Genomic DNA, 25,588 nt, shown 5'->3' with positions numbered 1-25,588 from the left:
TAAGAAAACAAAAACAAAGGGAGAAAATGGGAAACCTGAGTCCCTGGCACAGAACATTTGGGATTAAAGTGCCTGTAAATAATATGTGCAAAGCAGAACTGCTTGTTAGGACAACTGTAATGGCCAAGGAGAAGATATCATGAACTTTACCCTCTCTTTACCTTATTTTTGTAAAATAAAAGCCATTTTCTTTTCATGTCTCATAGAGGAAAGCAATTTTAGCTTGTGATTGAGAGAAAGCCCTGGCACGCAGGGGTTATAGAGATGTAATGGGGATGATAATGTAATTACTGAACCCGTGTCAGCAGTATGCGGTGACTGTGGAAGTGCATCAGATCCTGGCGTGTACACTGACTGAGAGACGGCAGATCTCAACGGGACTCACTGACTCAGATCCTGTTTGTTAGGTTTCTGTGCTTTACTTATTTTTCTCATATATATTATGTAATATATGTGTAGAGATATATATTAACATACACAGTTGGTAGGGGTCATTGGGGGTGAGTCAAAGGCCAGCAGGGAACAACAGGAGGCAGCATGCTGTAGGTGAAGAACACAGATGTTGGAATCCATCTGCCTTCAGATTGAATTCTTGCTACTAGCTGTGCAACTTGAGCAAGTTTCTTTACCTCTCTGAAGTCAGCCCCATGTTTAAAAAGAGAAACCCATCTAAAGACTGTCTTCCAAGGTGGTTGTGGGAACTAAACGACCATCTCATGCCATCCTTTCCCGATGCGCTGTCTTTCTCAGCATCCCCTGGGAATCCCATGCCTTTGTAGTCACAGGCCTTGCCCCCCTTCCTGCAGTGCTGTTTTCTTGGTTGACTTTGTACCACTCTCGCCCTCAGCTTAGATGGGAACTTTTCTGAACATCTTTTTAAATAAAGTATCTTTACTTCCCAATTATACTTTATTATATACATGTTTTGTTTCATTATTAAACTTTTACAGTTCTTTTTTGGGGTGGGAGGGTGTCTGTGTATTTGTTTACTCTTGTTTCTTGACCTCAGATGAATACCACGTAGCCCAGGGACACAAGCATGGCTAACTCCTATTCCTTGAATTTTCAATGGTGATGTCTAGCACAGAACTGGCTTGCAGGTATTTATTAAAGACAGAGTGAAGTCTTTAAAACATCTGAAGAGGGTTGGTGAACCAGGAGGCACTTTTAATGACAAGTCACTGTGTGGTTAGTTTTAATCATTGAACTGCTACTTACAGCTGCTTCCTGTGCTGGACCTCTGAGAGAGGACCATGGCTGGCAGGCCCTGCACAGTGGCCACTTCACTGGGAGTCTGTACAAGGGGAGAGTGGTTTTCCTTGCCTCTGTTTAAAGCATACAGTTGATTCCTGTCATGCTTGGTGGTTATATTCTGTCTACAAAACTGAGTTAGGAAATACTGAACCACTGCTCCTAGGGGAAACGCAAGGTGCGGTTCCTGTGATCCTCAGTCACATTTCATTTTTATCAACTGATCAATACAAAACCAAGTTTTTGTTTTTGTTTTTGTGATACTGGAGTTTGAACCCAGAGCCACTTTACCACTGAGCTACATTCCAGCCTTTACTTTTTATTTTCAAGGTCTATGGTCTGAATTGCCTAGTCTGACCTCAACATTGCAATCCTCCTTCCTCTGCCTCCCTAGTTACTGAGATTGCAGCATGCCCTACCGCGTCTGGCTTACAAAATCTTATTTTGTGTGTGCTTCTGTTTGATGTTATCTGATTATATAAGTGTTGTTGGTTCATTAACACTGAGCTCATGGCCAAGAGCACTATAGCTCATGTCTGAACAAAGCTTACTTCACATGCACTTCTTAAGGCCCACGATGGACTTCTTGGGTTTAAGAACTCCTGTTAGCATCTCATTGCCAAGTGAAAGTCACCACAAAAGGACACTGGTTTTCAGTGTGAGAGCTGAAACATGAAGTGTTGTAGAACATCAGCTTGTTTGACCTCAGCTGGGGATATGTGGAGCCCAAGACTCAAATTTTCCACAATTGACTTGAGAACTACAAATAAATTTTAGTATTTAGACAAATTCACAAATACAGAATCTGTGAATAATGAGATAATATACATTTCTATCCATTATTAATAATTAATAATCTCAGAATTTAATTTGTCTTTTATGAAAAATATGCATTTATATGAAAATGATGTTCACATAAAAAATGATTTTCCTCCGCCATGGTTTTGTTATTTATTTTATACAAAGCACATTGTGTTGTTATGTAGTCTTTTCACTGAATGCCCAAAATAATATTTTGTGTTTTTTTAATATTTATTTTTTAGTTGTAGTTGGACACAAAAGCTTTATTTTGTTTATTTATTTTTATGGGGTGCTGAGGATAGAACCTAGGGTCCCGCACATGCTGAGCCACAACCCCAGTCCCCATTATTTTGTTTTTAAAAACACCTTAATTAAACAAACAAACAAACAAAAAAACAACAGAAAATAAACCTGAAAGGCCTAGATGGTTGTTTATAGGTTTATCTTCCTTGGCTTTATCTGGGTTTATATTTGACCCAATTTGGAGAAATTTGCAAGTGGTTTAAATGTGTGTAACAACATCAGATTTGAAAAATAAAAAGTTAAACAAACTTGCCAGGAAGTCAATCAGAAAGCTCTGAGCATGTGCCTTGACCTTGCTGTCACAGAGCTGCCAGCGCTTCAAAGGATACATGTGAGGAGAGGAGTCTTTGTTCTTAGTCTTCCATTGTAACAGGCATCTGCCTCCCAACTGACTCATTGGTAAAAATAACAAGGTTGTAGGCCAGTGCCATGAAAAAATATGTGTAACACAGAATTTACCATTTCCACACATACCATTCAGTGCCGTTAAGTACATTCCCAAAGTTGGACAACTGTCACCCTTATTTCCCTGATCTTCGCACTCAAATCGACTTGAGCGCATATAGGTCTTTGAATTTAACACATTTATTCGTTCAGCTACCCCTAGAATTAAGATATGGAACCACCATTTGACGTAGCTAACCCTCTCCTCAGTCTTTACCCATGGACTTAAAAACAGAATACTATAGGGACACAGCCACGTCAATGTTCATAACAGCACAATTCACAATAGCTAAACTGTGGAGCCAACCTAGATGCCCTTCAGTAGATGAATGGATAAAAAAACGTGGCATATATACACAATGGAATATTACTCAGCATTAAAAGAGAATAAAATCATGGCATTTGCAGGTAAATGGATGGAGTTAGAGAAGATAATGCTAAGTGAAGTTAGCCGATCACAAAAAAAACCAACTGCCAAAAGTTTTCTCTGATATAAGAAGGCTGATTCATAGGAGAGTAGGGAGAGGGAACATGGGAGGAATAGACAAACTCTAGATAGGGCAGAGGGGAGGGAGGAGAAGGGAGGGGGCATGGGGTTATTAATGATGGTGGAATGTGATGATCATTATTATCCAAAGTACAGGTATGAAGACACGAATTGGTATGAATATACTTTGTATACTACCAGAGATCTGAAAAATTGTGTTCTATATGTGTAATAAGAATTGTAATGCATTCTGCTGTCATATATAAATAAAAATAATAATAAATTTTAAAAAAAGATACAGAAGAAGAGTTCCAATACCTTCAGAACTCCCTTTATAGTTAGGCTTTCCCTTCCCCTTGGCCCCAGCAACCACTGAGTAATATATAAATATAAATCTCAGTGCCTCACACGGGATTCTACATATAATATATAGAGAGAGAGATTTTGTATTATATAATATATAATATTTATAATAATACATATAATGTTTTTAATGGTAGATGGACACAATACCTTTATTTTATTTATTTTTTATTGGTACTGAGTATAGAACCCAGTACCACACACATGCTAGGCAAGCACTCTTCCACTGAGCTACAACCCCTGCCCTGAGTACTATACTTTTGTCTTTCCAAAATGTCATATAAATGAAGTAATACAACATGTCTTCTTTTGACACCACACCATCATGCCTTTGAGTTGATGCAGGCATCAATAGCTTGTTCCTTCTTGTGGCTGAGTACTGTTCCATTGTATGCATAAAGCATGTTTATCCACTCACCCACTGAAGGACATTTGAAGGAGAAAATTATGAATGAAGCTGATGTAAACATTTATGTAGAGATTTTGCATGAACATAAGTTGTTATTTTTCTATGATAAATATGTAGGAATGAGAGTGCCAGATCATAGATAAGTCTAAATTTTACTTAGTGAGAAAAAACCAATTTGTTTCTAAAAATTTGCATTCCACTAGCAGTATATGAGTTCCAGTTGCTCTGTATTCTAATCAATACTTGATATTATCACTGTTTATTTTTTTTGTTTGTTTGCTATTCTAATAGACACATAGTGGTAATATTACATTGCCTTCTATTTCCATTTTGTTTTTAAATTTTTATTTATTTATTTATTTTTATGTGGTGCTGAGGATCAATCCCAGTGCCTCACACATGCTGGGCGAGTGCTCTACCAGTGAGCCACAGCCTCAACCCTGCATTTTCTTAATTGAACAGTGTTTTGTGTACTTGTTTGCCATCTAAGACAGTGTCCTCTCTGTTGAAGTGCCCAAATTCCTGCCAATTAAAAAGAAAAAAGTATTTTTCTAACCATTAAATTTTCAGAGTTCTTTATGTATAATGGGTATGGATCCTCTTTCAAGTACATGCTTTGCAAATATCTTCTAATTTGTATGTTGACGCTTCATTTTTTTAACAATATCTTTCACAGAGCAAAATCTTTGAATTTTGAGAAAGTCTAATTTATCAAATTTTCTTTATGGGTTGTGCTTTGTTTTATTATTTTTTAATGTTGAAATTCATACAACATAAAATTAACCATTTTAGGGCTGGGGTTGTGGCTCAGTGGAAGAGTGCTTGCCTCACACATGTGAGGCACTGGGTTCGAGCCTCAGCATCACATAAAATAAGTAAATAATACAAAATAAAGATATAATGTCTATGTAAAACTAAAAAATATTTTTAAAAATAACCATTTTAAAGTGAACAATATAGTGGCATTTAGTACATTCACAATATTGTGCAAATACCATCTGCATTAGTCTGCTTTCTGTCACTATGACTTAATAATTGAGATAATAAACTGAAAAGGAGGAAAACTTTATGTGGCTTATAGTTTGAGTTTTTAGTCCACGACAACTTGGTCCTGTTGCTTTGGGTCTGTGGTAGCACAGTATATCATGGCTGGAGCATGTTCATCTCATGGTGGGAGGGAAGCAAAAGAAGGGGAGGATGTGGAGGAGTTGGGGTTCTGGTGTCCCTTTCAAAGGCATGTCCCCCCCCACATTGACCTAACTTCCTTTCACTAGCCCAACCTCCTAAAGGTTTTACTACTTCCTTTAATTCATGGGCCTTTGGGGACATGGACATTCAGGACCCAAATTATACCACCAGTTCTGTCTGGTTTCAAACATTTCAACACCTCAAAAGAGAAGCTCTGTACCCATTGAGTTTCCAGTTCATCTGTCTAATCCCTGGCAACTACCAGTCTGTTTCCATCTTTATGGATACACTTTAACTCCGATAATGTCCTATGTTTGTGACCTTTTGTGTGTGAGTTCTTTCATTTATGTAGCATGTAACAGTAATTTATTCATTTTTATGGCTAAATAATATTTACCTATGTGTATATTCTACATTTTATTTATTCTTTCATCCACTGATGGACACTGTATTATTTCCCACCATTTGAATGTTGTGAATAATGTTGCTGTGAACGTACATGTGAAAAGTATTGGATTCCCTGTTTTCAATTATTTTAGGGATATACTTGGGGGCCAGAATTGATGGTTTGTAAGGTAATTCTATGTTTATTTACTTACTTATTTTTGCCTTGGATATCAGAAATATCATTCCAAGCACATGCTCTACCACCAATCTACACTCCAACCCCTCTAGGGTTAAGTGCCACGCTGTTTTGTACATGACTAAACCGTTTTATGTTCCCACAGTAATGTATGAAGTTTCCAATTTCTCCACACCCTTGCCAACCTTTTGGCCCCATTTTAATTAAAAAAATTTAAATTATTCCCATCCTGGTGGGTGTGAAATGGTATCTCGTTTGGAGTTTGCTTTGCATTTCTCTCCTGGGTACTGGTGTTGAGGGTCTTATGTGTTTGTTGCCATTTGTATATCTTCTTTGGAAAGAAGTCTGTTCTGATCCTTAGGGTTTGTCTTTTTGTTGTTGAGTTGTAAGGGTTCTAGATGCTAGAACCTTATTACATATATGACTTACAAGTATTTTCTCCCATTTTGAATATTGTCTTTTCACTTCCCTTTTTTGTGTTACTGGGGGTTGAACCCAGGGGTGCTCTACTACGAGCCACATCCCCAGCCCTTTTTATTTTTTATTTTGAGACAGGGTCTCACAGTTTCCCTGGCTGCTCTGGAACTTGTGATTCTCCTGCTTCAGCTTTCCAAGTTCCTGGGATTACAGGAGTTCTCCACCATGCTCGATTCCATATGTTTTTTAATACTTAGTTGTCTATATATGTACATGAAGACCTTGTTTGATTTTCACTGGGATTGTGTTGAATCTAGTTGCATTACTTTGCTTTGGGGAGAATTGACATTATAATTACATTCGGTTGTTAAGTTCAGGAACATGCTATTTCCCTATTTATGTAAGGTTTTCATTGATTTTTTTTTTAATTGAGAATTTTTTTAGTTTTCAGTGTGAACATCCTATACACATTTTTGTTAGATTTACATCTAACTATTTCATTTTTTGAAGCTAATGTTTTTAAAATTTCCATTTCTAACTGTTCCTTGCTAGTGTGAAATACAAATGATTTTTATATGTTGGCCTTGTATCCACTAACCTTACTGTACTCATTTATTAATTCTAGGAGTTTTTTTTTTTTTTTGCAAATCTTTGGGATTGTCTATGTAATATAATCATATTGGCTGTAAATGGGCATATATTATATCTTTTGAAAGTTCTTTTGACATCTGTTTATTTTATTTAGACTTCCTGCATTGCCATCTTTTCCTCTAGTATTTCTCTGTGTCTGAAGACCTTTCTTAGCTTTTCTTTTGTAGCAGGTCTTCTTATTCCCTTAATTTTCATTCATCTCATGTCTTCTTTTTTTTTAGAGAGAGAGAGAGAATTTTTAAAAAATATTTATTTATTTTTTTAGTTCTCGGCAGAAACAACATCTTTGTTTGTATGTGGTGCTGAGGATTGAACCTGGGCCGCACGCATGCCAGGTGAGCGCGCTACCGCTTGGGCCACATCCCCAGCCCCTCATCTCATGTCTTTATTCCATAATGATTCCCAGAGGATGCTATCATTGGATGTAGTATTCCTGGGTGACAGTGCTTTCAGCAATTCAAAAATACTTTTCTATTGCCACACACACACACAGGGGCTGGGCAGGGGCTCAGCGGTAGCTCACTTGCCTGGCTTGTGTGAAGCACGGGGTTCGATTCTCAGCACTGCATACAAATGGATAAAATAAAGATCTATAAACAACTAAAAAAATATTTTTAAAAAAACCAATCATTTGATCATTTGAGTTATTTTCCCCTTCTTTGTAAATGTGACTTTTTCTGTGGCTGCTTTCAAATTGTTTTTTTTTTTTTTTTTTTATCTTTAGCTTCACTAGTTGGCTTGGCATGCAGTTCTGTGGGTTCATCCTTTTTGGAGTTTGCTGAGTTCCTTGCATCTTTAGTTTTCATGAAAATGCAGGAAAATTTTAGTCATAATTTTTTAAAATTTTCTTGCTCCATCCGTCTTCTCTCTTTCCTTTCTCTGTCATCTTCATCCTGCTACTAAGCCCATCCCATAATATTTTATCCAACCTGTTATGTTTTTGTTTTATTTTATTTTTAGTAGTCGATGGACCTTTATTGTTTATTTATTTCCATGTGGTACTGAAAATAAACCCCAGAGCCTCCCATGTGCTGCGCAGTGCTCTACCACTGAGCCCTACCCCAGCCCCTTCCTGTTATGTTTTGATGTTAGAATTTTTCTCGGTGTCTTTTCTTTGTCTCTTGAGTGTTTCTTGCAGTTTACATACGAGCATTTGCCCCTATTATTGGAGCACGGTTATAATAACCACTTTAAAATCTTGTGATCATGTTCATCTCTATGTCTTCTCTGCATTTATATGTTAATTGTGTGATCTCCTGTGAGTTGAGGTTTTCCTAGCTCTTCATAGGTCAAGTAATTGTGGTTTATATCTTGGATGTTTTGGTATTTTCTTATGAGTCTGTACATCTTATTTACAGTTTAAGAAGAATGTAGTTATTATTTCGCTTTTAACAATTGACCTGGCTAGGTTCAGCCTACAAGGTCCAGTTCCTACTTAAGTGGACTTTAGTTCCAATGTCTCTTGTTTTCAGAAATGCATTGCTGTACTCGGACCTGATCTTCAGGTGCTGGCCCCTCGGGGACTGAGTGCTTGTCTCTCCTGTAGCTTAGTGCTCAACGCCTGTGGTATGCTCTCTGGGCACCATATGGGATGACTTTCCTAAGCTCCGTCTTAGGTCCTCTCTTGAAACTTTCCAGCTCTCCACCTGCCCCTTCCCAGTCTTCCACTGGCAGCTAGGACTCCATTTCCCTGTGCTGCCCTGTGATCCTGCGACTACATCCAGCAGTGAGGGGGACAGAGAGAGCGGGAAAGGCATTGGAGTGCTCCTTGCACTCTTGAGACCACAGCTGCGTGGGCCAGTGAGGAGGTCCTCTTCCTCGGAACTGCAGGCCCCTGCCCAGCAGCCACTGCTGCCTGCCTGGGGTGTGGGCTGAGAGGGAGTGGACAGAGATTTTAAAATCACAAGGCTTTCTCCATTCCTCCTGACCCGTAGGAGTCCCCTTTCTCTGACCAAAAGGAGAAGGCTTTTCTTGGTACCCTTCAATGCACTCAAGGAGTGCCTGTCTTTGGAGTCAAGCTGGGTGAAAACAGATGAGAGAGAAAAACAAAACAAAACAAAAAACTAAAACCAGACAGGAACTCCGTTGCTGGTTTACTTTTCAGAAAGACGCCCTGAGGGTATAGTTCATTGTATTTGGTGGAAAAAGTTGGGAAAAGAGGTAAGTTAGGAAGTTTACCATTTGGAAAAACTCTAGGGAATTCTTCATGTTTTCCTTTCAGCCTTGCCCTCTCAGGTTGCTCCTGCCACCCTGTTCAGGTCCCTCCCCACATACACCTGCCCTGGGGATCTTACTGCTGGTCAACAATGGAAGCAGTTAATAAAGCTATGGTTGCTAGTGGTGTAGGCAGCATTTCTCAAACTATTTTCCCAAATACCTAAAGTCAGAAAGGATTGGGGTTGGGGAGGAGTGGAGATGAGCATTTCTTTATATTTTCTCTTTTCAAATATTGTGTGAGCTTTTCATTTTGTTCTGTCGTTTTTATATAAAAATACTTCTCCCCAGATGATAAGGAATGTTCCACTGTGGTGCAGGATGGTGAGCAAGAAGTGGTTTGCAGGAACTCTCTGTACTTACTGCTCAATTTCACTATGAATCGAAAACTGCTCCAAAAATAAAGTTCATTTATTAAAAAATATTCTGACCCCAAAACTAAGTAACTTTGACATTGTAGAAGATGGGTGGCTTTGTGCTTCTCCCTGGTACAATGCTATGGATTAGAATTTGAATAAAAAAGTAAGAGTTGGTAGTCAGAGAGTCGACCCAAAGGGTAAACCACCATGATAGACTTTCATCTGCCCAAGGAAGCCTCACACATCGCACCTATGACCCCACTGTACAGCACCGATGCACATGCTTTTCATAGACTGCTTCTGGAAGGAGTGGATTCCACTAATCTGGTATGGTTTGGGTATAGCTACATTATGGTAGGCACGATGCCATGTTTTTTTTCAACAGTGAGAATCAGGCTGCTTTAATTCCCACGTGGTTGGCGTCAGTGTGTTTCCTAATCTGCTGTTCTGGGCCCACCATTCGGTTTTTCCATTTTGCTTCTGGTCTTACTGCATTCCCCAGATCCAGACGTGTGTGTGGAAGCACACGTTCTCCGTGTTCTGGGGTGGAGGGAAGATTGGTAGGGCAAGGGCACAGAACTCATGCTGAAACCAGATGATTTCTTGGAGCCTGTTCAGGAAATTCCCTGGTTTTCTTCTTGGCATGACATTACACGCTTCCTATGCCACACCCACAGAAAGAGAGCATGAGATATGGAAAGTTCAGAACTGTGGCTCGAGGGACTGCAGACTTCTTTCATTGTTTATTTTTAAAGTTTAGAAGAGAAACTCCAGATGATGTAGGCACACTTTATAATCTGACATGAACTCTGACGTTGGGAATCTCTCCAGTGCTAGAAAGTGACACCTACTTGGTTATTTAACTCCTGGTTGGCATTTCATCTTTAATTTCTTATCAAATTTCTGATTCCTTTTTAAAATATGATTAAATTTTCTCATAAGTGTGTCACCTTAGTAACACTTTTGAAATATTTTGTTTATAACTAATTTGGGGAAAAGAAATGGCTGATACGATATGAAACAATGAAAACTGAGAGCAGATTTCCTTTAGAAATTGATTCTGAACATACCAAAAGCCAATACTGAACAGAAAAACAATTCACAGCTGCAGATTTGGTTAGAACATTCTGTTTAGGCCATTTGGTCCTCTGACTCTGGGTTCCAAACTAAATAACAGTGTTTTCTAAAATAGCCCCCGATCTCTTACATGTGCTTTCAGCATACAATAAGACAGACCAGTACAAAAAAAAAGTAAGAAATAGAAGAAGGAGGAATGATTACTCCCAGCTGGGCAGGTAAAACACATTGCCACAGGAAGAATGTGTTCTCTGCTGATTCTCAAGGTTTTATTTTATTTCATTTTTAATATAAAGTGTCAGCAAATAGAAGCAAGAGAAAACTCACTTGAAAATATCAGAAGATAAAAGAAGCACAGCAAATTGTATTGTAGCCATCCAGCAAGCAGGCAAGGCTTGGCTGAGAAGCTTGCTGATGGCTCCTTTTGTTTCCCTTTGATTTAAAGCCTCATGCCTGTAATCTAATTAACATCGAACTGAGTTGCAAGTACAGTGGCCTGTTTGGTTCAATAATAATACATTTATATGAAAGGTTAATGAAATGAATTTTCCCTCCATCCAATTCATTAAAAATTGTTCTACAATCAACGGTTGCTAATGGAATAGAGATTAAATATTCATGTTCATAAATTTTCTGTGTCATTTCTGATTTTCCTTCATTTTTGCCTCTATAGGTTGAATTTTACAAGTATAAGAATTCCCACACAGAAAGCTGGGTTAGAGGTTAATTGCACACCATTAGTTCTTTTATCAAAGAGGTACTGTGGAATAGTGGAAGGAGAGAGGATTGCCAGCAGGATTGTGTCACTTCGTAGCTGTGTGATTTGGGGTACGTTTCATAACCTTCTCTTTTGCAATGGTCATCATCAGAACTTCTTGCAGGGTGGTATAAAGGGCCATTGATAAACTATGGAAAGAACCCAGCTCTATGTCTACCTAGAATAGCTGTTCAATAAACTAGAATTTAGAAAGGTTTGGAAAATAAATAACTACATATATGGAGTAAAACAGGATAACATATTGATATGGCAGTACTGGGTTCCTTTTAATACTAAAATTTATATCAGGTTTGGGCCTCAGAAAACCCTGTAATAATTCTAATAATCAGTGTATCAGGGTAAAGTTTCTGAAAAGAGAGCTTCATATTCCTACAGATAGATTTTTGGTCTCATACTTTCCACTAGCCCTTTCCTTCTTTTCCATCCAGGCCAAAGTACCTTATTTAACTTGAGTTTAATGTTTGTTCCAAATAATAAACTTACTATGTCATTTAAGCCTTCTTAATCAACAGAGTGTAAACATTTAAAAAACAATTGTGGTTGAGAAATTTATTTCAAATGTATCATCTACTGTGAAACAGATGATGACATATATACATGAACTCTGTCCTCAGTGACTCAAGGTGAGCATCATGATCTTTAATTTTTTGTGCTTAATTTTGTCAGCCCCTGGTCCATTTTAAAGATTTGTTTTTGGTTTTTTTTAAGGAGATAGAGAGAGAGAGAGAGAAAGAGAGAGAGAATTTTAATATTTATTTTTTAGTTTTCGGCGGACACAACATCTTTGTTTGTATGTGGTGCTGAGGATCGAACCCGGGCCGCACACATGCCAGGCGAGCGCGCTACCGCTTGAGCCACATCCCCAGCCCCCTGGTCCATTTTAGAAAAGGCAATTTGTACAAAACTATTCTTAAGATTTCATCTTACTCCAGTCAGAATGGCAGCTATTAAGAATACAAACAACAACAAGTGTTGGCGAGGATGTGGAGGAAAAGGCACACTCATACACTGCTGGTGGGACTGCAAACTGGTGCAGCCAATCTGGAAAGCAGTATGGAGATTCCTTGAAAAACTTGGATTGGAACTACCATTTGACCCACTATCCCTTTTTTCAATTTATACCCAAAGAACTTAAAAACAGCATACTACAGGGACACATCCACATTAATATTTATAGCAGCTCAATTCACAATAGTTAAACTATGGAACCAACCTAGATGCCCTTCAGTAGGTGAATGGATAAAGAAACTGTGGTATATATACATAATGGAATATTACTCATTGTTAAAAGAGAATAAAATCCTGGCATTTGAAGGTAAATGGGTGGAGGAGAATATTATGCTAAATGAAGTAATTCAATCCCAAAAACCAAATGCCAAATGTTTTCTCTGATATGTGGATGCTGATCCATAATAGGGATGGAGGGGCATGGGAGGAATGGAGGAACTCTAGATAGGGCAAAGGGGAGGGAGGGGCAGGGGGACTTATGGGGGTAAGAAAGATGGTGGAATGAGATGGACATCATTACCCAAGTACATGTATGAAGATACAAATAGTGTGACTCTACTTTGTGTACAACCAGAGGCATGAAAAATTGTGTTCTATATGTGTACTATGAGTTGAAATGCATTCTGCTGTCATGTAAAACAAATTAGAATAAATAAATAAAAAGAAAAGGCAATTTATAATGTGTAAGCTGGGAAGCAGATGGCCCACCTGACCAAATAGCAAATGCCCAACTGCAAGTGACACAGTTAGTGAGACACTAGGTTCAGCTGAGTACTTGTGAAATGCTGCCTTTGTGTCTTCCATTTCCTATCAGTTAGCAGCCATCATCACAACCCACTGAGGTCATGTTAGCATCCTTGCTGTATGTGGAAATGAAACATAAGATTTGGTGATATCAAGTGACCTGGTCAGAGATACATGGCTATGGAGTGACTAGGTAAGGGTCCCCTTCAGCCTTAGATGTTCTTCCTCTTTTACCAACAGCTGTCTTGGGACTAATGTGTGTGGCTCCAGATGAGATGTTCTGCAGTTATTTCACTTGTTACCTGTTCAGTTTCTTCCCATTTAGATATGTGTTCATAGGCTAATTGTTACAGGAAGACCAAACTCTCCATTGCACTATCAAATACAGTAGCTATTGGCCACTGTGGCTCTTTAAATTATGTAATCAAAATAAAACTTAAAATTTAGTTTCTTAGTCATATCAGCCACATTTCAAGTGCTCACTGGCTACAGGAGACACGCTACATATATAATATGTAAAAAATAACAACTTTCATGGTAGCTAATATGAGTATATTTACAGTTTGCTCATGATTAGCATCTGTTTCATGTAATGCAAGCAGTCTTTTATTTACTCACATAATGCATTCCTGAAAAAGTATATGAAAGTTAACTATGTAAAATACTAAATATGCAAATATCAAATGGGAGACGTATATTCAGCAAGTGAGGAGTGTTAATCCCAGAGAACTAAAAATACAATCTCAAATCATGCCTTTCTTTTTAAAGTCATTTTTCACCTACTCTCTAATTTTATCCTTTGCCATCACAATTGAGCATTGTTGTTTGTGTGCATACAGTGATGCCAAAGTGTTCCTGGTTTTGACATCCTATAATCATTTTCATTTTTGACCCCACTTATGTTAAATTACAAAGCAATGCTGCTGCTTTTCAAAAACTAGAATCAGCATTTCTATTTTCTCCATTTCTATTCATTTTAAAAATAAGATAATAAGGGAAAATTTAGTTAAAAAGTCATATGATTTACAAACATTGTCAGAAAAAGCTGCTAATAATGAGGAAAGTTTACGCTGGCTACAGGTATACCACAGTCTTCTAATTAGAGAGAATTCTTCTCTGGAAGATATATTAAAAAAAGTTGAAATTCCAACTGTAAAATGCAGGTTGTGAATATTTAAGTAAAACATCTGAAAGTGCAGATTAAATCCAAATCAAAAGGCAGATAATCTGCAAATGCTGGCACTAAGTAGCAGATTATTCATTGTTCATATGAACACACACCCTTAACAATAAGTATAGTTAAGATGATCACACATTGTATGTAGAGTTACATGTTTGGTCTGCCCGTGTCCCTGTGCAGAGTAGTTTGCCTTATGGTTCAATGGACCAGGGGAGAGTAGAGAGTTAGGTTGTCACTGGGTTTAGTGACATTCTGGAGTTAATGGAGTGTTAGGAGTGAAGACTTAAAGGTCCTGCACTATTTCCAGGGTACTGGTGAGGTGCCTAGTTTACAGTTGTAAATGTTTCGTCTTTGAGCGTTTTTACTTCAACCCTGGGGACATCCACTTAATAAAAAGCAAATGCTAATAATACTAACAATTTTAACAAGAGGCTGTAAATACTTTAGTCATCACTACATTTTTGTTACTGCTGAAATATTACAGCAACAGTTACTATTAGTTAGAATTTACTGCAGCTGGCAGTCAAGACTTTATAGGTTTTATATTCTTCCCCTCTAGACTGTGAGCACTGTGAGGGTGCGAGTCCTGCCTTTTGTTTCTTTGTCCTGTGTGTTAGAGTGCCTGGCATGGAAGAGTTTAGGGAATGGCAATTGAAGGGAGGAAGAAAGGAATGGAAACTTATTCTCATAATCAGTTGCCTTCTTTTATTTGTAAGGTCACTAGTGGCATGCAGAATAATCACTGTGGTTTCTTTTTGGTGAACAAGAACAACAAAAATAAACCAATGACCACAGGACACTTGCAGGACCAGGTATCCCACCTTTTGCCGCAGTCTCTGGCTGGGCACAAATCACGAGTCTCCACACAGCTTGTAGATTCAAACAGCAATTCTTTATTCCCGAACTCACACCGGCCGTCTACAAACACGTTCTGGGGGAATCCACGTTCTCTTCCCAAATCCACACTCTGCCCTAATCCACTCTCCCAAAATCCCCTCCGCATGGGCTTCTGTCTCCCAAAATATACTGTCTGACCCTAAGCACTCAAGAGGAACTCAGCAGCAGGATACGCCCTATTCCAAAAGAGGAACACCCTAATCTCCTATTACTAAACCGCCCTATTCTAAAGGGGAAACACCCTACTCTCCTATTATGCTAAACTGCCCTATTCTAAAGGGGGAACACCCTAAACACGGATCCTGCCCTGGTCCTTGAGCAAGGTCACCTTTCAGAAGTCCTTCCACTAGACAGCATGGGAGTAAGCTGGCAAGGAATTTGTCATACCTACTTGGCTGATGGCTCCCAGCAACCTTTAGTCTGGAATATCACCTGCTCTCTGTAAACATCTTCTTTCAGGCTGAAGTTTCAATTGAGAACTGCTGTTCTCGGGGTACAGGTATTCTCAGTAGTTAAACCCTGTTGTTCTTCCTTCTCCCTCTGTGACATTACTAGTGCCCACATGTGGTGTGTATGTGGTAGGCTTCTGAGGTTGACCGGGCACCAGATATTCAGTCCTGCCTCAAAGGCTTCAGTTTCCTGTGGCATGCTGCACGGACACTGCATCTGCTGTCAACATTTGCCCTTCTCCCCATGAAGTGGCTTCCTGTGAAAGCTGTGATGGCAAGAGCCACATTAATAGCAGGAACCAGTAGGTGGGGAGCTGATTGGCTGGGAGGATGTCATGACGATTCTCTTGAAGCTCTGATAAACAGCTGTCAATCTCAGCACATCTTAACCTTGACTTTGGAGGAAGCTGGCAGAGGAGCCTGGTGACTTCTCTGTCTCCCAAGACTTGATAACACCAGTGACTTTTAGTGAAGTGGTTTAGATTTGTCCGGAAGCCTTATAACAATGAGGGGTCTTGATTCTGTAGTTTCCTGGTTGCTAATTATGTTGTTTCTCTCCCTGGTTGGAGCAAGAGAAGAAATAAATGAAGCAATGATAGGATTGAATACTGAAAGTATTTATTGGAATTCCTTTATATTCTGTTAGTCTAAAATTACGTGTTCTCATCAAGATTAACTAATAATGAAAATAGCTCATTTAATCAAGTACTTACTCTGTGTCAGCTACTGTACTAAGTTCACTTATTCTTTCACCATAACTCATAATCTAGGTTTTATCAGCAACAACTTGAATTCCAATGGTGTATCTCTCACTCAAATACAGACAAGTAATTTTATTCAACATTTGTTTGTGCATACAATGAATAAAGCATGGGGATAGTTGGGAGAGCTTCATGGAGTCTGGAGTGGGGCTTGTCAGATCCTTAAGGGGAAACAGCTGAGCTTTTGATGGGTGAGCTCTTCTGAAGCTGGATTGGGGAATCCAGGAAGGGCATAGGAAAACCTTTAGAAATCTTTCCTGAAGAAAGGGATTCCAAGATTGTGGGAGGCATGGTCTTGTCTTGTCTCTTATCACCCAATTTCTGAGTGTCCTAAGAAAATAAAACATGCGGCTGTGTGAACTTGAGACCAGAGTGTGATTTGACAGTGAACTTTGCTAACCCCTTAGGGGTAGGTAAATCTCCCTTTCAGTGGTGACACTTGGCAGACAGAGAAATCAGCTGCTATGTCAGTGAAGTAGGACATGTGTAAAACTTTATTTTACAAGTGCAAGAAATCATAAAAATTGAGACTAATTTAAGATTTTTGTGTTTCTAATAGAACATCCTACACAAAATCAATCATTACAGATACCATTTGTCTTGTTCTGTAAATACTAATCAGTTTATAGGCATTTGGTATATTTATATATGAATATATGTACATATGTATATAAATATACATTTTTAGTTAAGCTTTAATAGAACACTTCTAGACTTATATAAACTATAGTTGTTTTGAGTTGGAACATACTGTGTATTACTTTTGGGATTATAGAAACCACCTAAAATGTGAAATGAAGAGGGTAAATGAAAAATGTCTGTAAACACATTAAAGATTAAAACAAAGGCTGAGACCAGGGAAACGAACTGATCTTATGAATTAGTAATGAAAGAGCATTTACAGGTTATTGTCTTTCTGGGGTCTGAGTTTTAACAGCTGCTGATAGTTTCAACTAACAGAGGCCTGAAAAGCCTGTAATAATTTGAGTATTCATTGCATTTAAGGATTGCTTCTTAATGGGAGCCCTGAATAGTGTTGTCTTGCTTAAATTACCTCAAAGTATTGTTATAAAAATGGAATAAGTAAATAAATTTCGCAAACATGAAAGGTCCTTACTCTCTTATTCTCTGTGTTGTGTGTATGTGTGATGTAAAATTATATGCTAAGCTTACTGAGTAGTAGTTTTAAGAGTTTGAAACTTCATTTAGATCCCATGAGTACAAATAGTGAAAATGTCTTAAGTATGTTGGACTGAAAAGGTTAAGTTTGTGTCATAAACAGTATTGTAAGAATGTTTAGAAGGAATAGGAAGCCAACTATTTTAGAAGCAGATGTTGTCATATAAGCAATGAATGCATTAATAATATGTCATTTTAATGCATTATTTAATTGGGTACAGGGCCCTTTGCTGGTTACATACTGTAACATGTTGTCCATATACTTGGTTTTACTCTTGTACTTGAAAACAAACTGCAGTTTCTTTTCTTTTTTGGAGTACCAGGGATTAAAGTCGGGGCACTCAACCACTGAGCCACATCCCCAGCCCTATTTTGTATTTTATTTAGAGACAGGGTCTCACTGAGTTGCTTAGCACCTCGCTTTTGCTGTGGTTGGCTTGGAACTTGCAATCCTTCTGCCTCAGCCTCCGGAGCTGCTGGGGTTACAGGGGTGCACCACTGTGCCTGGCTACAAACTGTAGTTTTTAAAAACTATTCTAAAATTCAAATATTTAAATTCTCAGTTTAAATATTTTCTTAATTCACTTATCCTTTCTTCAGTTATCTATAAGGGGGAATGTTTTACTATCATCACAGATGATTATACTAGTTTTAAAACTAATCCAGTTAAAAGATACAGAGGACAAAACCCTTTTTTAAGCAAGCACACTTTTTTTTCCTTTTATGCTCCTAAGTGATTTTTAAAATTTTGTTCTTTTTAGATATACATGACAGTAGCATGTATTTTGATATATTCTACATACATGGAGTATGACTATTCTAATTAGGATCCCATTCTTGTGGTTGTACATGATAAGTTACACTGGTCATGTATTCATATATGTACATAGGAAAGTTGTGTCTGATTCATTCTACAGTCTTTCCTATTTCTCATCCTCCTCCCTTCCCTTCATTCCCCTTTGTCTAATACAATGAACTTCTATTTTTCCCTCTCCTTCTTACTGAATGTTAGCATCAACATATCAGAGAGAACATTCAACCTTTGGTTTTTTGGGGACTGGCTTATTTTGTCTCCATGATAGTCTCCAGATCCATCCATTTAAAGGTAAAAGTTATAAAATCATTCTTTTTTATGGCTGAGTCCCTTATATATATGTACATTTTTCTTTATCCATTCATCTGTTGAAGGGCACCTAGGTTGGCTCCATAGCTTGGCTATTGTAAATTGAGCTGCTATAAACACTGATGTGGCCGCATCACTGTAGGATGATGTTTTTAAGTCCTTTGAGTATATAACTGAGTCAAATGGTGGTCCAATTCCAAGTTTTCTGAGGAATCTCCATAGTGCTTTCCAGAGTGATTGCACCAATTTGCAGTCCCACCAGCAATGTATGAGTGTGCTTTTCCCCCAACATCCTCGCCAACATTTATTGTTACTTGTCTTCTTGATTGTTACTATTCTGACTGGAGTGAGGTGAAATCTCAGTATAGTTTTAATTTGCATTTCTCTAATTGCTAGAGATGTTGAACATTTCTTTCATATATTTGTTGACCATTTTTATTTCTTCTTCTGTGAAGCACCTGGGTTTCCCATTTATTGATTGGGTTATTTAAGGTTTGTTTTGTTTGTTTGTTTGGTGTATGTGTTTTTTAAGTTTTTTGAGTTGTTTATATATCCTGGAGATTAATACTCTTTCTTAGGTGCAGGTGGCAAAGATTTTCTCCCTTTCTGTAGACTCTTTCTTCTCATTCTTGATTGTTTTCTTTGCTGTGAAGGAGCTTTTTAGTTTGATCCCATCTGTTTATTGATTCTTGACTGTACTTCTTGTGCTTTAGGAGTCTTGTCAAGTTAGTTCCTAAGCTGACATGATGGAGAGTTGGGCCTACACTTTCTTCTATCAGGGGCAGGGTCTCTGGTCTAATGCCTAGTTCCTTGATCCACTTTAAGTTGGTTTTTGAAGAACATACATTTTAAGTAATTTTTTAAATACTGCATCTGAAACACCACGTTAAAAGTACATAAGCAGGGGCTAGAGTTGTGGCTCAGTGGCAGAGCACTTGCCTAGCATGTGTGAGGCACTGGGTTCCATCCTCAGCAGAACATAAAAATAAATAAGCAAAATCAAGGTATTGTGCCCATCTACATCTAAAAAAATATTTTAAAAAGTACATAAGCAGGCTGGGGTTGTGGCTCAGTGGCAGAGCACTTGCCTAGCATGTGTGAGGCACTGGGTTTGATTCTCAGCACCAAATATAAATAAATGAATGAAATACAGGTCTATCGACAGTGACAAAAAATATTTTTTAAAAAGTACATAAGCATGTTATGCTACTCATTATTAAAATAATCTTAATAGTAATTACAAATTGATATATTTCCTTTTAATTACAGAAGGGAGAAAATTCAAAATAAGTTGAATTTCTCTCTTACTTATTATGCACTGTACCAGATACTTTGGAAAGATATAAAGAACTCTCCTTCGGGGGCTTATGGAATTAAAGATGGCATAAGACATTTTTTAAATATATTTTTTAATATAGGGGTAAATGCCAAGAAATGTGATAAAATTAAGAAGTGTCCCAGCTGGGCACGGTGGCACTCGCCTGTCATCTCAACAGCTGGAGAGACTGAGGCAGGAGGACCCTGAGTCCAAAGCCAGCCTCAGCACAGCAAAGCCCTAAGCAACTCAGTGAGACCCTGCCTCTAAATAAAATACAAAACAGGGCTGGGGATGGGGCTCAGTGGTCCATTGCCCCTGAGTTCTCCCCAGCACCCCCCAGGAAAAAAAAGTGTCCCAAAAGTAAAAAGAATTAAAGTTCTGAAAGTGAGGATGCTCACATTTGATGATCTTAGAAGAACTCAATTCATTTGGTCACCAACCGCCTGTCTTCTTTTTGGACCGAGGCCATCCACTTTGGTTCTGCTGACCTGTTTATTCTACTGGGTAACCCGCATTGTCCTCCTCTGTTTCCAGGCATACTTCCGACAGGGTGTTGCCCTCCAGTACCTTGGACGTCATGCCGATGCCCTGGCAGCCTTCGCATCTGGACTGGCTCAAGACCCCAAGAGCCTCCAGCTTCTGGTGGGGATGGTAGAAGCCGCCATGAAATCTCCCATGAGAGGTAAATATGATGAAAATACTTGGTCTGACCTTAATTTAAACATTTGTAACTTTCTAAGACTTTAGGCTCAGGGACAGGAAATTGATAAGATATAAAACTTGATGGGCTGGGAGTGTGGCTCAGTGGTAGAGTGATTGCCTAGCCTGGGCCAGGGCCTGGGTTCAATCCCCAGGATGATGGGACAAAAGGGTGGTCTCAGATTGGCTAAGATCTGACATCTTACACAAAGGAAGATCAAGACACACTGCCAGTCATTGACGTTAATGAGGCAGAAGAGTATGGAAGACCATTGGTCTGGACATGGAATATATTCTTAAATTTTCATTAACTAACTGCATGACCATGAGTTGACCACTTCTCCAGAGTTTATGGTTCTTTAAATAATTTCCTTTTTTATTTTTTGTAGTTCAGAGATTCTGTAATTCTAAACCATAATACCTCTAATAGTAAATTGATTTCTTCAGATGAACCAATATACCTTCTAGAAATAAATAAGTGAAGACATTAGACATTCTTTTGTTTCCTAAAAGAGAATGTGTACCTAACAAGAGGTGGCATCTAATATTTTCCAGAGGAGCACTAAGAGATTATGTTGAATTAAAAGGAGAGAGGGGCTGAGGCTGTGGCTCAACGCTAGAGTGGTCTCCAAGCACGTGCAAGGCCCTGGGTTCAATTCTCAGCACCACATAAAAATAGAAACAAATAAAAATAAAGGCATTGTGTAAAAAAAAAAAAAAAAAAGGGAGAGAGAGCAAAAGAAGATGAATAGACACTATAGTTTACATTTATTTTTTCCCTGTTATTTTTTCTACTTTATTGTAACCAGTATTCTGGAAAAACAAGCGAGTGGAATGAAAATGGTACTGTAAAGGTTACAGTAGCTTTCTGGCCCCAAATAGATTGGCTTCATTTTGAGGAACATTGATTTTTTGTTTTTTTCTTTTTTCTTTGTGTTGCTGGGATCGAACCTAAGGCCTTGCTCATGCTAGGCAAGTGCTTTACCTTTACTGAGCAACACCCCCAGCCTGGGAACATTGATTTTTGAGGAATGAGCTGTTGGAAATATTTGACTGAAATCGTGTACCAGTTGTTGTCTTTAAGTGGCAACGGAGTCACTAAGGCGTAGTCATGGCATACAGAAGGCAGCTAATGTCTGACCCTAATTAGGTTATGTCAAGCAGAACTCTGATTTTGACTCAAAAATGATGCACTTTTGAATTTTTCATATGGGAGAATAAACCTAAAAATTTCAATGGTAGTATAATTTGACATTTTATCTAGTTTTGAAATGTAGCACTAGGTGGTTTTATTATACTGACTACTATCGTACTTGGCTCAAAATATGTGTTAAATAAAAGTGTGATGGACTCAAAGCTGCTCGTATGGTCTCTGGACGATTCATATCTGTAAAACATCTTTTTCCTGAAAGTTAGGGATTTTGTGTTTTAGAAAAAAATGTGGTAAGAAAACCTCCCTTCATGCAACTTTATAAGCCATACAGAGCCGAGTCTTTGCTGCAGGAACCTAATGGCTTCTCCCACTGTGGGACCTGCTGTTAATAAACTCTGACTCAGAGCAGATGCGCTTTGGAGCTCCAGAGCTGGGGGTGGGGAGGGGAGGGACTGATGACAAAAACCAACCTGTCTCTCATTTTTTTCTAGCATTTTTTTTTTTTATCTAGCATTTTCCCATCCTCTCCTTAAATCCCCCACAAAGAATATACATGGGATATTTTATTTAGTTCATGAGGATATCACTTCTTTATTCAGGTGTTTGTGCTGCTGCCTTAGAATATTGGAGTGAATGTGTTGCTATCAGCAGAATCAACTTATAGTTCAAGCAATTTGTTTAGATAAATGTAAGGAAATCTTCCCTGCACTGAGAAAAATAGCTCAGAGCTGCTGTCACCCTTAGGGTTTTCTGTGCCACTTCTTTGTGTCTTACAGTGAGTGACCTAAGGCTGACCCTGGAGAAGGCTGCTTCTTACAGGTGCCTGGAGCGCTTCAATATTTTCTTCTCTTCCCTTAAGGCAATTTAATTTATCTGGTTTATTTTTAGCGTTGCCTTTACCACTGTATCTACTCCAGGTGGGCTTCTCTTAACATTTTATAGGCTGTTGCTTTGCACACTGCTGTTCTGCACATCATCCTATATCTTTTTAAAACTGTTTTTATTAGTCATTGCAGTTATACATGGTAGTGGGGTTCATTTGGCCTAATCACACACACATGGAATGTAATATGCTCCATTTCAGTCCCCAGTGCTTCCTTTCCCACCGCCAGTCCCTCCCCGTTGCTCTTCCTCTCCTCTACTGGGCATCTGACATCTTAAAGATCTCCTTTTTGTCATGTGATTGTAATTTACAAAATCTGTCATCACTTGCCATTTATTTTATCTTCCTGCATCTTTAAAAAAATTTTTTTTTAGTAGATGGACACAATACCTTTATTTCATTTTTTTTTTTTTTTTAATGTGGTGCTGGAGATCGAGCCCCGTGCCTCACATATGCTAGGAGAGTGCTCTACCAATTGAGCTATAGACACAGCCCACCTTCCTGCATCTTTATAAGTTTTCCCCAATGTCACATGGCTAAGGGATCTGGACACTTCATAGGTAGGTCTTTTCTGTTGTATGAATTGTTTTTACTTTGTAATTCTTTTTTTTTTTTTGTACTGGGGATTGAACCAAGGGGTGCTCCACCACTGAGCCACATCCCTATCCCTTTTCATATTTTTATTTAGACATAGGGTTTTGCTAAATTGCTGAGGCTGGTTTTGAACTCTCGACCCTCCCACCTCAGCCTCCCAAGCCACTGGGATTGTGCCCAGCTGTTTTGTAATTCTTGAATGCATCAGAGAAAACTCCCTAGTCCAGGAACTTATAAAAGCAAACAGAACTTCCATGACCAACATAGTGTTTCTATGGTGGGTCTGTCTGGAAGTTTTAAGATTTCATTTTTGTTAAGGCGGAACCAATTTATATTAACATACTCTGTTTGCTATATTTATACAAATACTATATTTGTCTATATGAAAACTAACTTAATTTATTGTTATTATTTCCCATATTTCTCAGTGAATTAAATCTGCTTTACTTTATTTTTACAGTGTGACTCATGTTCACAAATGGCTGTCAGTTTAACTATTTGTCTTTGTGCATTTGGTTACAGTATCGTATACAATGTATTTCCCTTAAATCATTAACAGAAATATAAAAGTAAGTAGAGATATAAACTGGTACTCACGTGATTTCTCAACTTACCCTTTGACATTTTCCATTTCTTCTTAGCTGGTCCTTCAGCAGTTTCAGGTCACAGGATCTGGTTGATGTTTGAGCAGAGTTGGAGACTGTAGCACACTACTGCTGCCGACTGTGGATTTAATAAGACAATTAGAAAGCGAGATTGAGTTTGCCTTTATTTGTTCCTCTAAAGATGCAGGGAGGCTTCTTGCTGAGGGTTCTCTTGTGTGTATTTTCTCTCCTTTTGTTAATTTAGTGATCTAAAGGCTATTACATTTATGGGCTGTCACCTGTTGTGTTTCTAACAGCTCTAGAGGATCCCAGGAAGCTGCTTTTATAAAATGCCCATAGAAAATGGCTGTTGAATGCATAAACTTTTCTCTCAGGTTGAGCGGGGCTCACCTTTTATTGGCCTGATGTCCACCCTCAGTGGACCCTTGCCCTCTGACTTTCTTTTAGATGCACCTTTCACAGGAGGCCTATTTTTGAAATGCTGTGTGAAAAACTCAGGCTTCCTCCCAGCCAACAAGGGTGGGATCTAATTCCAGCACTGCCGTTTGCCAGTCCACTGGCTGAGCAAGGGCCCTGCCCCGCTGTGTGCAGTGCTTCTCTGTAGAGGTAGATGGTAGGTAGCACAGGCCAGGCCCTATTAAGGCAGCTCTATAGGGGGCCTTCTGCTTTGCAGATGATGTCCAGAGTCTCACTGAGGAGGGGAGGCAGCAGCAGTGTTAACCTGCTCTTGTGTTGTGGTGGCAGAAGGCACACTTCCAGTACACCAGGTTCTGCATATGAACATTCGCTGAGAAGTTCTCTCAGGCCTGAGCATTAGACAGCTTGCTCCCTTTTATTCTCCTCTCCAGGTATCCCAGCTAACCCCCTGCTGTTCTTGAAAACCACTGTGTTTTCCATTATGCCCTGTTTCCATGCAGACATTGCTGCCTCTGAGGAGCCTCCCCATACCTTCCCTTTAGGATCACATAGCACCTTCTACCAGTTCTAAGAACTCTGGCTTCGAAGCTGTCTCATTATTTTATATATTACCAAGAAAGAAGAAGACACTGATGATTAAATGCTGGCAAGGTCCTTTCTTCTCGCTTTTTATTCGTATATATTGAAAGCGATCTTTTAGGCCTATTCAGATGTAGTGGCAAATCATTGTGAGGCACCCTTAAGTTCAGGATACAGAATCCCCAATTCAGAAATGTTAATTCGTGAGTGAATGTGCACCTCAGAAGTAATGAAGATCACATGTCTCTCAGCTCGGTGGGTTGTTTTGTTGGCCTCTACTACATCCCTACAAGCTCTTAACGTGTCAGGAAATGTGACTTTGTTTACCTTAAACTCTTAAAGCCTTTACATTTCAAAAACCCATACCCGTGTATCAACCAGTGTTGGGAAGGGCCTTTTTGTTCTTATGGAGCTGGTTTGACCTTGACTATTTCATGTATTATGCATAGATTCTAGAAAGAAAAACATCTTAATAGCTGTAGACTCCAAATCTCTGTTGTATCTAGCCTGACAAAAATCACAAAGTTAGTCTCTTTTCTGAACACTCAACTTTACCCTGGAACAGGCATTAGAATAGTAGAGTTGCAAAGAATCTTAAAGATCATCTATACATTAAAAAAAATCATCTCACCATCTTTTTTTCATCAGAAGCATGTACAACTAGCCATGTGTGG

General features: G+C 38.7%; 1 protein-coding gene across 3 annotated transcripts in view; it reads left to right on the top strand.

The window, feature by feature from the left end:
- Nucleotides 1-25,588, top strand: part of Ttc28 (tetratricopeptide repeat domain 28) — a 583,480-nt gene that overhangs the window by 289,115 nt on the left and 268,777 nt on the right. For all 3 annotated transcript variants that reach the window (XM_076837226.2, XM_076837217.2, XM_076837237.2), the window contains one exon: nucleotides 20,519-20,666. In XM_076837226.2, the coding sequence (XP_076693341.2) occupies nucleotides 20,519-20,666 (148 nt within the window). The remainder of the gene's footprint in view (nucleotides 1-20,518; nucleotides 20,667-25,588) is intronic.

This window comes from Callospermophilus lateralis, chromosome 1, assembly GCF_048772815.1.
Source record: "Callospermophilus lateralis isolate mCalLat2 chromosome 1, mCalLat2.hap1, whole genome shotgun sequence".
NCBI lineage: Eukaryota > Metazoa > Chordata > Mammalia > Rodentia > Sciuridae > Callospermophilus > Callospermophilus lateralis.
The sequence above is the reverse complement of the archived record's forward strand: the minus strand, read 5'-3'. Positions and strand labels throughout refer to the sequence as shown.